This window comes from Mesocricetus auratus, unplaced genomic scaffold (assembly GCF_017639785.1).
Source record: "Mesocricetus auratus isolate SY011 unplaced genomic scaffold, BCM_Maur_2.0 Super-Scaffold_100006, whole genome shotgun sequence".
Classification (NCBI taxonomy): domain Eukaryota; kingdom Metazoa; phylum Chordata; class Mammalia; order Rodentia; family Cricetidae; genus Mesocricetus; species Mesocricetus auratus.
In genome coordinates, this window is record NW_024429190.1 from 42,722,811 (window position 1) to 42,738,869 (window position 16,059).

General features: G+C 46.1%; 1 protein-coding gene across 3 annotated transcripts in view; it reads right to left on the reverse strand.

Annotated features, from left to right (window-relative positions):
• Rell1 (RELT like 1) overlaps positions 1 to 10,275 on the reverse strand; it is a 58,932-nt gene extending 48,657 nt beyond the window's left edge. For 2 of the 3 annotated variants that reach the window (XM_040747099.1, XM_040747098.1), the window contains exon 1: positions 7,458 to 7,578. In XM_040747099.1, coding sequence (XP_040603033.1) covers positions 7,458 to 7,563 — 106 coding nt within the window. In that variant the 5' untranslated portion in view covers positions 7,564 to 7,578. Of the gene's footprint in view, positions 1 to 7,457; positions 7,579 to 10,042 lie in introns of those variants that run through there. The other variant, XM_040747100.1, reaches the window with a different exon arrangement.
• Between the last annotated feature and the right edge of the window lie 5,784 nt (positions 10,276 to 16,059).

The window sequence follows — 16,059 nt, forward strand, 5'->3', positions numbered from 1 at the left end:
TTTTTCCCTCATATCTCCACTCATATCTCTTCCCTCTTCCCTCATATCTCCACTGTGCTATAATTTTACAAAACACAGCTTTCATGGGAGGAGGGGGTGTCTCACTGTGCAGTCCTGGCTGGCCTAAAGCTCACTACGTAGAGCAGGCTAGCCTGGAGCCACCTGCTTTTGTCTCCTGAGTGTTGAGATTAAAGGTGAACACTGCCACACCCAGACAGAAAAACATTTCTAACTCTAATCACATGTTCACTGCATTACTACCTTCAGATGGTAACAGACGCCTATAACTCGAGCACTCAGGGGCCTGAAGCAGGACTACAAATACACATTTTTTTTTTAATTTTACGTGTATGGGTGTGTCACCTGCCTGTATGTATGTGGAAGCCAGGTGGTGCCCTGGACCTGGAGTTAGAGACAGCTGTGAGCCACAATGCGGGTGCTGGGAACCAAACCTGGGTCTTCTTCAAAAGCAGCAAACACTCGTAACATATGAGCCATCTTTCCTACCTCGGGGCTGTACATTTAGAGTCTACTTAGAGTCTATTTAGACTAGAGTAAGTTCAAGGCCAGCATGAGCTATCTAGTGAGACCCTGTCAGAGGGAGGGAGGGAAGAAGGGAGGCGGGGGGAACCAGGCACTATCTGAAGACATCCTAGGTTAATTATCTATTTTTGAGTTGCAACAAAAATCTACATTCACTTGCTAGGACGCCTTGATCTCCTCTTTAAGTAGATGGACCAAGAATAAAAAAGACAAATGAAATATAAAACTTTCCTCCAACTGTTGATGGCAGAGAGCACATGTCATTTCATATCGTACACAGAACATTTGGGGACCAGGAACATCCATCCAGCTTTGGCTTCCCCTCTTCTGTGATGAGCAAGAAATCTTGCTTCTCGTCCTGATTACTCCCTGTAAGTCTCACTTCCCTTCCTGCCACAAAACAGACTACGGTGACCGGCTCCTCACAGTGATTGCAAAAGTTAAATCTGATCAAGCATTCAAATATGTAACACATCTCATATACTCGGCTGCTACACAGAGATCCAGTTAGGAGGAAACATACAGTGGAAACACGTGCCCACAACGGAGGGCCGACAACGTGAAAGAGACACACAGCTGACCTGCATCCAGGCCATCGTCCCAGGAACACTCTGACGGAAGTCACAGACAAGGGTTCCTGAAGCTGTATCCTTGATCTCAGCTGGAAGCACAGATACAGGACGGGATAGGATAGCCCAAGACAATGGGTGGGAACACAAAGGAAGTAAGTCCACCATTTCCCCCAACCCCCCCAACACTCCCCTGTTCACATCTGATATGTGGCCAACATCACCAGGAAATGTGACAGAAAAGCAAACTCTCCCTCTTCATCCCAAGCCTATTGTGCCGCCTTAGCCTCTCTTCAGCTATGAAACTGAGGGTTCAATCATGAGGATGCCACACGGATGGCTTTATCTAAAGCTAATCACTTCTAAACACGGCATCCAGTAAGTCTCCACCCTTACAGTGTGACATAAATGTGAACATACAAGCCTTTGGGGAACACACTCGAACCATATCCAAGCCATCACACACACGCTTCCTCTACAACCACTGGTTCCTTTCACCCAGCTACCGCCTACAGCTGCGCAGTGGAAATTTAAACCTTATTTTGCTCCAGAAAGCCTGCCCAACCTGGCCTGGATTCTCAATTCTCCACACGTCCCTCTCCCAGCCCCGGGGTTAGGCGCTCTGACTCAGTGCCCCTCCTTACAGAGGGCTTACAGCCCTCATCTTTTGACAGCTCCATGGGGCAGTGAATCCACAGACCTGTCCACATCACTTGACCCTCTGTGTGCCTGTGTGTTGTAAGGTGCTTTGTTAATATTTGGTGAATGGTAACATCAATCTGGCTTGACCGTGTTAAGATTTAATTCCAAAATTCATGTTTGAGGTGTAGAGGTGGGGCCTTTGAGAGGTAATTGGATTAGATGAGGTAATGAGAGGAGGTTCCAGCGTGACATTAGCAACTTTATGAGCAGAGAAAGAGACTCATACTAGCATGTAGCTCTGGCTGGCCACATGGTGTCCTCTACTGTGCTGTGATGCAACTTGGAGGTCCTCTCCAGATGCCAAGCAGATGTCAGCAGCATGCTCACTGACTTCTCAGCCTGCCAAACCATGAGCCAAATGCACTTCTGCACTTTATAAACTACCCAGTCTCGGGCATTTTGTTATAACAATAGAAAATAAGCCAAGCTGCTCATGAAATTAATAGCTTTAAATACTTCATGTGTTGTGATATCTAAAACACACACACACACACACACACAAAACTGGCATGTCACAAGCACTGGCTGTCAGAATACAATTGACCCTGCCTTTGAAAAGAGACTCATGAATAGATTTGGGGTTTATAAACCTTTACGCCAAAAATGTTCAGTTCCTCTCCGTGTCTCTGGCTCCCCCGGTCTCCTCGTGACTGGCATCCTCTCTCCATGACTAGTTTTGCCACCTTTGGAGGGAAACAGAACCCAGAGGCTAGTAGACAACCGAGCATCTAATTAATCCAGAGGGGCCGAGGGACTCATGGCTAAGATCTGAGAATGAATGTTCGGAAGAATAACTTCCCACACTAATATAAAGAAAAAGGGGGGCCAGAAAGCGGTCTTAAACCGAACCTGAGTTCAGTTCCCAGCACCCATGTTAGCCAGCTCACAACTGCCTGTAACTCCTGGTCCAGGAGACCCAACACCTTCCTCTGGCCTGTACACACATATATGTGCACTCGTATATGTGCACACACGAAGATTCACACATCAAACACTCACACAGAAAACGTTTCTTAAAGAAAAAGCCTGGATTCCAGTGCTAGCCTTTCTTTTTTCCAATCACATTTTAAATACCTATTGTATTCCAGGTCTCACTTCAGACCTGGGCCTCCAGCAGTGAGCAAGATCCACACATGATGTCACCCTAATGGCTGCTAGGAATGAGCTGCCCTGACTCCTGATGCCACAGAATCTTCCTGGGCTCAGTTTCCCCATATGCACAGCAAAGGGGCTAATAACAAGATGAGCATCTCTAAATGCATTTGACTAAAAACAACAGCCACCCCTATAAAAAATAGCCAGTCAGTCACGCTGCTGAGGTCAGGTTCATCCCACATCAAGGAGCTGGGGAAGCAGACCTTTGAGTGTGTGAGCACCAGGAGCAGGTGTGGACCAAGGAAATCTGCCAGGAGCAGAGAGAGATGTCTGCTGGGTCCACTTCCACGCAAGGACACTCCAACAGGACAGGAGGGTCCCACCGGCAGCAAAGGAGCTTAAATTTTGGTGGTCCAGCTCAGTTTCTTCTCCACTAAACAAACTCTGAGGACATCACCAGGAACCCTGCCAACCCCTAATACTACAGACTCTGCTTTGCTGCCATGAATTCTATCTCATCCAAACAGTTCTGGGAGTAAAGAGAAGCCCAGTAATCCATTAGACCCTCAATAACCAAAGCATATAACATGATCATTACATCAAGTCATAAGGAAATACAGATGCATTTTTGTGCCTACAACTAGACTGGCTGACTGGATTGATGAGTCAATCCCCCAAAGTTCTTCCAAAAGAAAGTGTCATGGTTTATCTTTACAAAGGTAATGAATGGCTTCTTTGCCTCCTTCTCTTTCCTTACTTGTATTAACGTGCCTGCCAATGGCCTTGCCTCTACCTCCCAAGAGAACCCCAGTCAAGCCCTTTGCCCCCTATTCCTCCTCCCCTAGGGTAGAAGTACTGCCTAATCCTACTTCCTTGAAGCCCCCTCATTTCCCTTCTATCATAAGCACCAGAACCCAGAGCTCCGTGGTATAGGAAATGGTTGCTGGGGAATGGCAAAGAACCAGAAATGACATTCCTGGAGTGTTTAAGGTGTTGGTTGGATTTCTTTTGATTGTTGTTTTGTTCAAACAAAATTTCATACAGTAGCCCAGGTTAACCTGGGCTACTCAGGCTGGCCTTGAACTAACAATAATCCCCTGCCTCAGCCTCCTAGTGCTGGCATCACAGGCTTAGGACCAGCTTTGGAGTACCTAAGAACTTCATTTCACTCTTTGACTGTGAAATACTAGTGTCTGACTATGAAAAAATAATAACAGCAAACCCTTTTTGCACAGTAAATCCTGCGCCAAGCACTCACATGCTTTATCTCACACAACTGTGATAATAACCACATGAGGCAGCTTGGCCATATTTTCTCCATAATACAAGAAAGGTAGCTTAAAGATTTGTTTTCTCTGTACAACAGGCACTTTTATCAGTAGTTGGAATGTAGCTATACCCAGAAGTTTGCAAGCCAAGTGAGGGTGGGTGCTTACAGGCGGCTCCTCAGGAGGCTGGTGACTGGCACAGGAAGGAAATAGGAGAACCCAGGCTGGGAATTGTCTCTGGGACCCCAGGACAGTGCCAAAGGAGGAAAGACAAGGAGGCCTTGGGATATTGCAAGTGGGAATGGAAACTGGGTCTCCTGAGTTCAAGCAGGCTGGCCAAAGGAGCCTCAAGATAAGATGACTGGCCCCCAGAATGCAGAGTGCCTGGGGTATCCACCACAGCCCAAGACGTCCCTTGGTGGATCCAATTTCTTTCTCTTACAAAGAGAGCCATGTCACTAACTGGCAGAGAAGTGCAGAGAAGCCAGCCTAGCCTCTCGACTTACCCATCAAGGTTCCATTACAAACAGCACTCACCCATAAAAAGCCCAGCTGCACCCAGATGTCTTTATTAGATTCCACTCTAGAATGTCTAGAATATCAAGGCTCTTCTGAAGTGCTATGCATCAGAGGGGTTATTCATGGCTATTTGGCTGTTTCTAGAACTCTTCGCTGGCTATTTGTTATTTATCAAATCTCTGTAAGATTTTTAGATGGACTTTATTCTCATGTTATATGTGGAGTATTTTGCCTCCATATATATATATATATATATATATATATATATATAGTATGTTTGTGCCTGGTGCCCATGGAGGACTACTGGGTGCTGGGAATCAAATCTGGGCCGTCTATAATAGCCGTCACCGCCAGGCGGTGGTGGCGCACGCCTTTAATCCCAGCAGATGCAGGTGGATCTCTGCAAGTTCGAGGCCGGGCTGGACCAACAGCCTCCAAAACAATACAGAGAAACCCTGTCTCGTAAAACCAAAAAAAAAAAAAAAAAAAAGAACCATCACCACTGTTAACCGCCACTTCTCTCCAGCCACTGCAGAATCCCTGCTAGTTCTCCATGGGATGTTTTAGATATTTGAATGGGATACTTACCCTTGGCTCCCAAAAGATGTGAGAAAACATGAACAGATGAATCAGGAAAAGCAAATGCAGGGCCTTGAATCCTTTAACTGAAAACCTAGAGGCAAATGGGTGATTCCAGAAAGGCAGCAGAGTGCATTCAATGTACACTGTGTCATGTCCAGAAATCAAATGTGTCGGATTACTGCAGCAAAGCATATGGCTATTCAACCTATGTGGGATCAAACATACACTTGAACATCTCACGCTGGGGCAGGCTGTGTTTTACCACCAGAAAAGATCAAAAGTCCTCAATTTTCAAAGCATTTTGCATTTGAAAAAATCTCAGGAAAAGATTACAGCAATGTATAAATGCCTCTGATACTTAGTTGGGGGGGAGGGGCGCAGACAGAACAACCTGATAAAGAATATTAGAAAAATAGCCAATCTTTTAAAAGCTAAAGATTATAACAAATTAAATAAGGTACCAACACTTGAGTAACAAATCAGCATGTACTTTTTTATTTTCAGGGGAAAAGAAATACTAAGAGTGAGAGATGAGTAATTCATACCACTGCTATAAAAGTACAAACCAGGCCAACCTTCAGACCAACAGTGCAGTGATCAATAGCCTAACAATGCTGGACATCATTGACCTGCAAGCTGCTTTCCCAAGAACCCATTTTCTATGCAAGTTATCAACTGTTAGACCAAGCCTGTGGACAAAGGTGCTCCCTGAAACAACCAAGTTTCAAATCATTTTAAAACAATTACTACTAACTCCGTGCCTGAAGGAGGCACGGAGAGTTTGTAAAGCACAGGGAAGTGGCATGATGGAACACTGCGGGACACCTTTCCAGGGTATCAGAGAAGGAGACCGTATATAACAAAGGCAAAGGGGCCTGAGCTGACTAACTGCTTTGCATTAAGATCAAGGTCAAGATGCACTAGACAAGAATAGAACCCTACCTGGGGCATGGGCCTCTAGGTAGGAGATCAGGCTAATCCTCTCCCTCTTCCCACACAATCTGTGGGAGGGACTTTTCAAAACTACCTAGGACACTGCAGAGGGAGTCACCCTCCTGTGACTCTCCATAAACATTTCAGGATGGAAAGAATTTTCTTTTTAAAGAGAAAGAGAAGGGGGGAGGAAGGTTTAGAATGCACTCAAGAACTGAACAGTAGGACAGAGTGGCAAAGCCCAGGTAAAAACCAAGTGACTTCCCAACCTCTCAGATTCTCCACTTCTCCAGCCAGAACATGGGAAGAAAATCAGTCTTATGGAATTCCACGGATTAAATGACCTGAGTCCAAAGCCCACCGCCTGCCATCAAACAGGCAATAATAAACACTGAAGCCCCTTCCCAACATGGTAAAGAAACCACAATGCACCAAGGCCAACTTTCAATTTTAGTCCTTCAGTGTTACACCAGACATTTTTGTTCTTTTGTTTATTTGTTAAGACAAGGCCTCACTATATAGCCCTGGCTGTCCTGAAACTCACTACTTAAACTAGGCTGACCTCAAATTCAGAGATCAGCCTCCTTTTGCCTCCAGAGTGCTAGGATTACAGGCTAGTGCCACCATGCCCAGCCTTCTTACACCAGATTTTTTACTATCTTGGCTTAGCATCTCCAAAAACTTTACCAACCCCTTGTTGTGTATGACATTTACATACATTAAGATTGTACAGTATCAAATCTAAGTGAAATGTAACATATGAATGATATATACTATAGTTCCTAGAGTAAAGGCCAAAATTGTATCCATGTCATTTACATGTAAATAAAAAATAAAACTTTAAAATCTTTACCACACAAACACAAAGATTACTGGACAACCAACACTAAGGATAATTTAGATTATTTTTTTTCATTTCTCTGTGTGTGTGTGTGTGTGTGTGTGTGTGTGTGTGTGTGTGTGTGTCCTTGTGTAGAGCTGGGGATTGAACCCAGGACTCCTGACATTACAGGCAGGCAGGTACTCTACCACTGAGCTCCATCCAAAGCCCAGAAGTCACAGTGCACTGATGCCAAGTTTCAATTTTAGTCCTTCCAACTTACAAGATTTTTCAAAAATATCATTTGTTAATGTGTGTCATTTTTAAATAATGTAATTAAAATGGCACAACATGTAATAAGACTTCAATATCAAAGCCAAACCAGTCTTTAAAGAAGTAAAAACGAAAGTTTTATGTCTGAATCACCTGGATGGTGGTGTCTCACATTCAAATCCTCCCAAAGTCTGTCTGTCCTTTTCTGAAGGGCTAGGAAATACAGAGAAGGAAAAGAAATAACAGCCACTCGTAACATTTTTCATTTCCTCTTGAAATTTGGAGTAAGCCTGAAATCCCAAGCTCCAAACAGTAATTTCTTTTTCCAAAACACTGCACCCAGTGTCTGTGTCTCACGTGGATATTCAGTTACGCTGCTACCTAGCCAAAGGAGAACCCAGAATTTAATCAAACGTATCTTCAGAATCTAATGAGGAATCCGAGAGAGGCTGAATGGACGCCCACAGAGCCCAGGGCCCAGGCATCTCTCACAGCACCAGCCCCGGACCGTTTCACCCAGCTCTCCACTCAAGGGCTGAGCCCACGGTCTGATAGGAAAAGTGAGAAATGAGTAAGGCCAGAGGCTGAGTAACCAGAGAACTTAAGTACATGAATAAGGCAAGACATGCTCAGAAAAGCATCTCTGGTGTTCGTAATGCCACTTTTTAGGCCGTCTACAATAAAGGAAGTGAGAGAGACCGTCGCCACCCTCTGTGAAGCTATCTGTCCTTTCTCCACTGCACGACTGCACATAGCTGCATGTTCATGCTATAATGTTTGGCTATCTTAAAACTATTTTACAATAATCTAAGTCATGTTGCTGAGGGTGACTTATGCTCTAACTTCTCTGGGAAGCAGTGGAGGACAATGGAAAGAAAATGAGTTTAAAATCAAGTAGGCTATGTTATCACACACACACTCACACACACACACACACTCACATGCACTACTTATCCAATGCTTACTGATACAGTGCCTATGTGATGACAGGCCTCAGCTGCTCTACTGAAAATAAATACATCTTGGGTTATGAAGAATAAGTTCTAAAATACACATAAAGTGCCCAACCAAAGCACACAGCAGGCTGTCTGTATGAGTTCCCATCTCTTTCTTCCTACTCAGCTTTGACTTAGATGCCAGCTGTTCCAAGCTCCTCTCTTGACACAGCCCCAAAGCCTGCTAGCAAATTTGAACCTGCAACCTTTCCATCTCAGATACTTCACTCCTCTCAAGCATTAACTTTCAACAGAAAGGTTACTAGTAACACAATTAGGTAAGGCCTTCTTCAATCCCATTGCAGGCCTGACACCCAAGCATAAACCTACTCTAGGAAAGGGTATCTCCTGGTGAAGGCTGATTACAAGCCTCCTGAACTATATTGTAACAATCTGACTCCCAGGTTAAGCTTTTTTTTTTCTAACTCTGCAACAAGTGATTACAGCCGGATACTACCTGCAGCTTCCAGTCTACTTTGAACCTATTTAGTATTTACAAGCCCCAGCTTGTAAACACAGGATGCACACAAAAATCTCGCATCCAATGAAACTCGTCACTAGCTTCCCTTTCCCCTGGGTGGATGGCTGAAGGAAATGTGAATCTGCTAATCAATACTCAAGAGACATATATCTATCCTGTCCCCTTTTCTAGCACGTTCCGATTCCGATGAAAAAGCAAAGGCCAAGTGATAAGCCAGTTGCAAAGCTCTAAGTGCCTGGAATGCTCAGGACTGAAGAGCAGTGTGTGTATTTTATAAAGGAGACAGTCGCTGTTGGAATCCTTCCAGCTGCTTATTATTTGGGCCTGAAGAGGAGCCACCCCTGAAGGCAGCTTGGCAGAGCCTGCTGACGTAAGAATCAGTCTGTGGTAACCCCAAATGGCCAGGAAGGCTTAATCTTTTTTTTTTTTAACTACTGCAGTTAAGTCGCAATTAAGAGGGGGAAACAATGATTGGGAATCCCTGGTGTGTGTCTTATAAAAACAGGAATGTGAGATGGAGCTTTCTTAAGAAGATATTTCAGTTAGAAACTCCCTCCCGCTGATGAGGACAACACTTCGTGTCAGTCTCCGCTGGTGGCTTCCACCCTGACCTCAGAGGGTTCCTTTTGTGATGACAGGACTTGATACAAAGAGAAAGCAGTGTACATTACAGATGTGCCCTTCCTCTTTCCCTACCTAATTTATCCAGCGTATATGGGAAGGAGTGCGAAATTACTGAGTTACTACAAGAATCCATAACCACCTGCAAAGACTGGAACTTTCTAGGCTTCAATATAATGAAAAAGAAAAAAAAAAAATGGGAGAGCGAGGAAAGAAGCTGTAGAGCAGCACCCGGTCCCGGGTCTCAAGATCTTCGCCTGGCGAGGCCTTTGAGACCGGGACGGCAGTAAGGGGTCCGCCGACCGGCCCCTAGAGCACGCGGCTGGGGAGAAGGCGCCCCAGCAAGGCGACACTCTTAAGGGTCCGGGTAGGGGCCCCGCGGTCCTCAGAAGAGGCAAGGAAGGGAAGGCGGGAGCACGGCAGGAGGGTGGGAGGGACCCGAGCCGCGCCGAGCGCCGCACCCTGCCCGGGCCACCCCGGGACACCCAGATGTTCAGAGCCGGATCCGGTAGCCGAGCAGGGCGCGCGCAACTCAGGGCGCGGCGGGGCTGCGGGGTCGACCCGTCCCGACCCGCCGTGCCCATCGCTCCCAGATCCGACTCAGCACCTGGCGCCCCCGCCCGCCCGGACCACGCACTCACCCGGGGCCACTAGCGGCGAACTCACGGCGCCTCCCACGAACACCGCAGCAGCGAGCACAGCGGACCCCGGGAGTCCCCACGGAGCCATCGCCGCGTCCCTGCGCCCTCCTCTCCCGGGCCGCCGCGTCCCTGTCCAGGAAGATGGAGAAGCTCCAGAGGCGTCCCGCAGATTGAGCGGCAGAGCTCGGCCTCATCTAGCCCCTACCCGCCCAGCCGGGACCCGCCGAGGCCCCGCCCACCACACGGAAGCCCCGCCTCCGCCCGCCGCGCCCGGATCCCAAGAGGCCTGGCCCCACCCCCCATGCATGACCCCGCCCCCGCGCCTCTCCCTGTCACTCCCACTTCCCCGCGGAACCCTTAGAACGCGTCAGCCGCACGGGGAAGCCGTGGCCCCGCCCCAAGTCCCGCCCTCCGCTGCCCCGCTCCGCCTCCTCTGGTTGACCGGGCTTCCTTTTGAAAGCGTGCCCAGTAAGGTGGCGGGGTAGCGCGGGAGCCTCGGGCGCCTTGATCCTCCTCCTGGTTCCTGGGACTAGCAGTGGGAAGCGGAAGACTAAATTTGGCCCAGGAAGCCCAGGATAGACCCCAGACGGAGCCGTTAGTGGAATGGCACGATGTATTTTCTTCTCTATTAGAGTCTCTGGCCAGTTAATTTACCCGGTTTAGTGGTCTAGGAAGGAATGCCTTTTCAAAGTCATGTTTGGCTATTTGAAAATTAAGAGGGAAAGATGAAAAACTTGCAATTGTTCCCATCGCTGCTTATGTCTAAGATGCTTCTGTGGAGGAACATTTCTCCACACACTTCCAGGAATAACTTAGAGGGCTTTTGTTTGTTTGGTTGCTTGTGTTGAATTGCATTTGTTTTAATCATAAGCCTACATTGCCTCTTGGAAACACTCACCTGAAACAGCTCTTCAAGTTATCCAGTCACTTCTTAGGTCTTTATATCCTCACATCAGCTCTGTAAAGCAAGTGTTATCCCCATTTCACGGGCCAGGAAGTGAGCCAATGTTTCAGTCACTTACTGTAATTAACTCCGGTGTTTGCTCACCCCAGTAACCTCAACACCTGGCTGGAGGACAGCATGCTCTAAGAGGTCAGAAGTAGTTTTTAAAGGAGAATGGGCCTTTTTCTTAACAGCTACGTCTTAACTAACCCTTGGAGACTCCACAACAAGGTCCTTTTGTTTGCTTTTTGTTTTTTGAGACAGGGTTTCTCTGTATTGTTTTGGAAGCTGTCCTGGAACTCACTCTGTAGACCAGGCTGGCCTGGAACTCACAGAGATCCACCTACCTCTGTCTCCCAAGTGCTGGGATTAAAGGTGTGCGCCCCCACCAGCTGTCGACACAACAAGGTCCTTAAGGCCTAGACTTGACTGATTGAGTTTAGCAAGCCCTGACCTAAAGCAAAGGACTCGATGCAGGCCGGTTCTTCAGCCTCTTCTGTAAGCTGACTGACTGAAGGCTTGAGTGTCAAGGGAGGGTTATTTCTCTACATCCTCCCTGTGTTCTGCTTGTCGGTAACAAACAGCACTGATGTGAGAATTACCAGGGACAGTGGCTGAGGCTGAAGGTTGGAGACCCTGCCCTTTGAAGCCAAAGGCAGGCACTCTGGGTCCTGTGACCAGTTTATGGCACATCCTGTAGTCTGGGAGACTTAGAAGAAGGCCTTTTCTACTTGCATGTCAACGGGAAAACTTGAGATGAATGCAAAGGAAAGACATTGTGCTGACTAGTTTCATGTCAGCTAGACATAAGCTAGAGTCATCTAAGAGCCTCAGTGAGAGAATGCCTCCATAAGATCTAGCTGTAGGACATTTTTCTTCATTAGTGATTGTTGGGGGAGGTCCCAGTCCTTTGTGGGCAGGGCTACCCCTGGCTGGCGTTCCTGGGTTCTACAAGAAAGCAGACTGAGAAGCCATGAGGAGCACGTCAGTAAGCAGTGCCCTTCCATGGCCTCTCCATCATCTCCTGCCTCCAGGTTTCTGTCCAAGCTGAGTTCCTGGCCTGACTTCCTCCAATGATGAGCAGCACTGTGGAAGTGAAGTCTAACAAATCCTTTATTCCCGTGGTCATTTAAAGAGGAATGGCTCCATTCTTTGAATGCTTGCTCACTAGGGAGTGACACTATTAGGAGGCTTGGCCTTATTGGAGTAGGTGTGGCCTTGTTGGAGGAAGTGTGTCCCTGTGGGGTGGGCTTCGAGGCTTCAGAAGCTCAAGCTGGGCCTAGTGGTTCCTTGTCTTTTCCTACTGCATGAAGATCAGATATCTCTCAGCTACCTCTCTATTACCATGTCTGCCTACATGCTACCATGCTTCCCACAACGATGATGATAATAGACTAAACCTGAACTGTAAGCCATCCCCAATTTAATGTTTTCCTTTATAAGAGTTGCTGTGGTCATGGTGTCACGTCAGAGCAATAAAAACCCTAACTAAGACTCTCCCCAAGTTGTTTTTGTCATGGTGTTACATCAATAGTAACCCTAAAAAATAAGCAAGAGAACAAACACTCATATGGATAGCTAACTATTAAGGGAGACAATCCCCACTTAGAAATTAAACTATAAATTATCAACATAGCCAAACCAGCTATGTCATTTGCTGGACCCAATGCACATTGAAAATACAGAGCTAACTGTTACAAATGTGTCTGGGATCCCAAGTATTTTGGCAAGGTAAAAAAGATTTGCTTCTGCAAAAGGGTGTGCAGCCACTCGAAATCAGACAAGCATTTTCTTAAGGAGGCATTTTCTTAATTGAGGTTCCCTCCTCTCCCATGACTATAGCTTTGTCAAAGTGGCATAAAACTAGCCAGCACAATTGCTTACAATTTTTTTTCCAAAAAGAATTGATGTAATTGTGGGAATGGGTCATATATCCGAGTGCATGAATTTGAAAACCTTATACAATGTGCCGTCCTTTCTGGTGTTTTGTTTTGCTTTAGTTTCTCTGTGAGAATTTGGTTAATCATTCTCCTTAGTGTAAACCCTTCCTGTTTTCCTCTCCACTGCAAAAATGGTCATTTTCATCACCATCCTGTAATTGCTGAGTCTCTGGTGACTGGTGTTTACTCTAATTAACACTGAACATACTCACTAGAATTCTGTCTTTATTTAGAAGTAGTCATTCATCCTTACGATCGGTTATATCTAAGAAATAACTTTACAATTTATTTTTTAACAACTGGAACTGAAAAGGAGTAAAACGGCATTTTTAAAAATAACAACAAATATGCACTGCATATGCCAAGAGTGGGAGACTAAGGGACAGGATTACTGCAAGTTAATAAAAGATCCTAGCATTGCTTACACCGAGATTTCTAACTTAGCTGGAGAAAGAAGACAACCAAATGGTGAAACAGAAAAGGTCGAGGACCCTAGCTAGGGTCACAAGAGGGAGCCTCGCTAGGAAGGCTTTCTTCATTGGGTTTATTTTCTCTGTTGATTAAAGAATAAAAGGGCAGGAAGAATCCTAGACATAACAGGTCACAACAGAAGAGAGAGACAGAGAGAGAGAGAGAGAGAGAGAGAGAGAGAGAGAGAGAGAGAGAGAGAGAGAGAGAGAGAACTAAGCACACAGAGAAAAACTCCCTGCAAAGCAGAGAGACCAAGATACACATCCTACCTCCTACACCCCCACCCCCGCCCCACAGGGCTGGGGTTTTAAGTGTTTCTGGTGCCCTGGAATGGGACCCTCTCCTCTAATTTTGGTTTGGACAGTTTAAACAAAGAAAGGGAAGCTGGCAGGCCCACAACTTCAGGTAAACACATTCAGGACAGGCTTTGAACAGAGTCTGGCCAGCCTAGAGTGATCAGCCAGAAAGGCGGCCCTGCCTTTTGAAGAAAAAGCCCTGCCATGTCTTTTTTGTATTTTCTGTGGCCCCTTTCCCTGTCTGTCTGCCTGTTAGAGAGCCGTCTAGCTCCTAGTCCCTCACAATGACTCACCCTGAGCCAAACAGCTCTTCATGGATGAGTGGCCTGGACAATTGGAGGGGCAACAGGATGATCTCTAAGGGCTACCACCCTTAAAGTGTAGGTGATTCTAGTCCGATGAGCAGCCAAATGATAGATTGCTAGAGTCTGGCTAGACTCCAGGATTCTCAGCACGAGGGACACAGCTAGTGCTGTGTTCAGAAAGACACGTCACTGCCTCTAGGAAATAAATACCGGCAGTTTCCAGACCAATCTTAATACCCAAAAAATGTCGCCAATATGGCCAGATGTTCCTTGGGTAAGAATGGGAGACAAAATTTCTTCTAATTGAGAATCAATGAAGTAGAGAAATTCCAAGAAGTGTAGCTGGTCTGCCACTGGACACTCAGAAAGGTACGTGGAGAAGGTGACCTTTGAAAGAAACGTGGGACAGGAATTGATGGAGAGGAAAGTGTCAGAGTGACAGACAGCCTAAAAATGCGCATGTGCTAAATGCACACCCATGATGAGAAGGAAAGGCCTTAAATAACTGAGTCAGAGCTGAGCGTGATGGCTGATTAAAAGAGAATGGAGAGTTTCAAATGTCTCACAAATTGTTGTCTATTATAATAAATAACTGTATTTCAAAAATGTACTTGACGTAAGAAGAATTCCCAGTGTTGAATTAGGTTTTATGTTTTTGTTTTTTAACCCCTCTGGCCAATTTTCCTGGATCACATCAAGGTGTTCTTTGTGGGCACATAGTCTCCAAAGTGTTGCAAGTAAATGGCTCAGACCACTATCTGTCTCATACTCAGAGAACATAACTAACATTGCTCTGGTGCTCATCAAGACAGAATTACAGGGCAAAACATATGGCCAGGGAACAGATTTATGAGTAAACATTTCAGATAGACTCTACTAGGTACAGGGTGCTATCTTGGACACACCTCCTTTAGATTACCAACAGGAATGTAAACACTAGCTCTTCAAAGAGTAAAGACAGCAGAAAGGGGAAACTCCCAGGTATGAACAGAGCTAAGTCTCAAGATCTCCAGCCAAGGTGCCCAGGGTTCTTTCCCACCCAAACCCAGCTCGTCATGACTGTGACCTTCACAGAGAGACTGAACTAGTTTTCCTTAATTCAGAAGAACATGAAGCCACCTTCCAGGGGCTTTAAATATAGCTGTTAATCCTGGACAGGGAAATTAGACATAATTCTCCCACCAGCAGACTATATGGGGGTAAATAGTGTGCACATATACATGACTGGGTTCTATGTCGACCACACTCTAACCATCCTTGATTTTACCTCTGCTGCCCTAAAAGGCCTCAATTTGCTTTGGGCAATAGGGTAGAGATAGCTACAGATGACTGGAAATAGCACAAGAATGCAGGCTGCTGACACTGAAGAGTTACAGGCAGAGGTGAAAAGATAAAAATGTGGCCATACACATCCCTCTAGGACCCTGGAAATCCCTGTCGCTGAGCTCCAGGGCAGATCTACACAGGTTGAGCAATAGTATTCTGTTAAACTAGCTGGAAGAAAGGGGGTTTGCTCTGCTAATTATACAGACTACTGAGAGCCATAAAGATTTGCACAGCTCGGCCAGGTGGTGGTTGCGCACGCCTTTAATCCCAGCACTCGGGAGGCAGAGGCAGGCTGGACCGACAACCTCCAAAACATTACAGAGAAACCCTGTCTCGTAAAACCAAAAAAAAAAAAAAATTTGCACAGCTACTGCAGGTATTGGGAGGTCTGCCCAAGGTGCACCACGGTGCATCTCTGAGTTAGTATTTCATGGGTCAATCTGAGCAGCTGTGTGAGGCTCCGTGCCCAGGCACAACAGGAGGTAAAAGCAGTTTAAGCAATAGACAGAAATTAAGGGGTGTTGCTATAAGGAGTCTGATACTTGGGGAGGCTTTTCCACCACTTCTGAAAGCTAAGGGATCCAGATGACAAGTTTCAGGTTAACTTAGTCAGACAACAAAAGGACTTGACTTCAGAGGTCAGAGAGGATTTTAAATGTCTGGTAATTCATGAGATGTGACATCAGGGTGACAAGTTGGAAGGTTAAAGAGAGCAGAGGATGAGAGCTGTCAATTT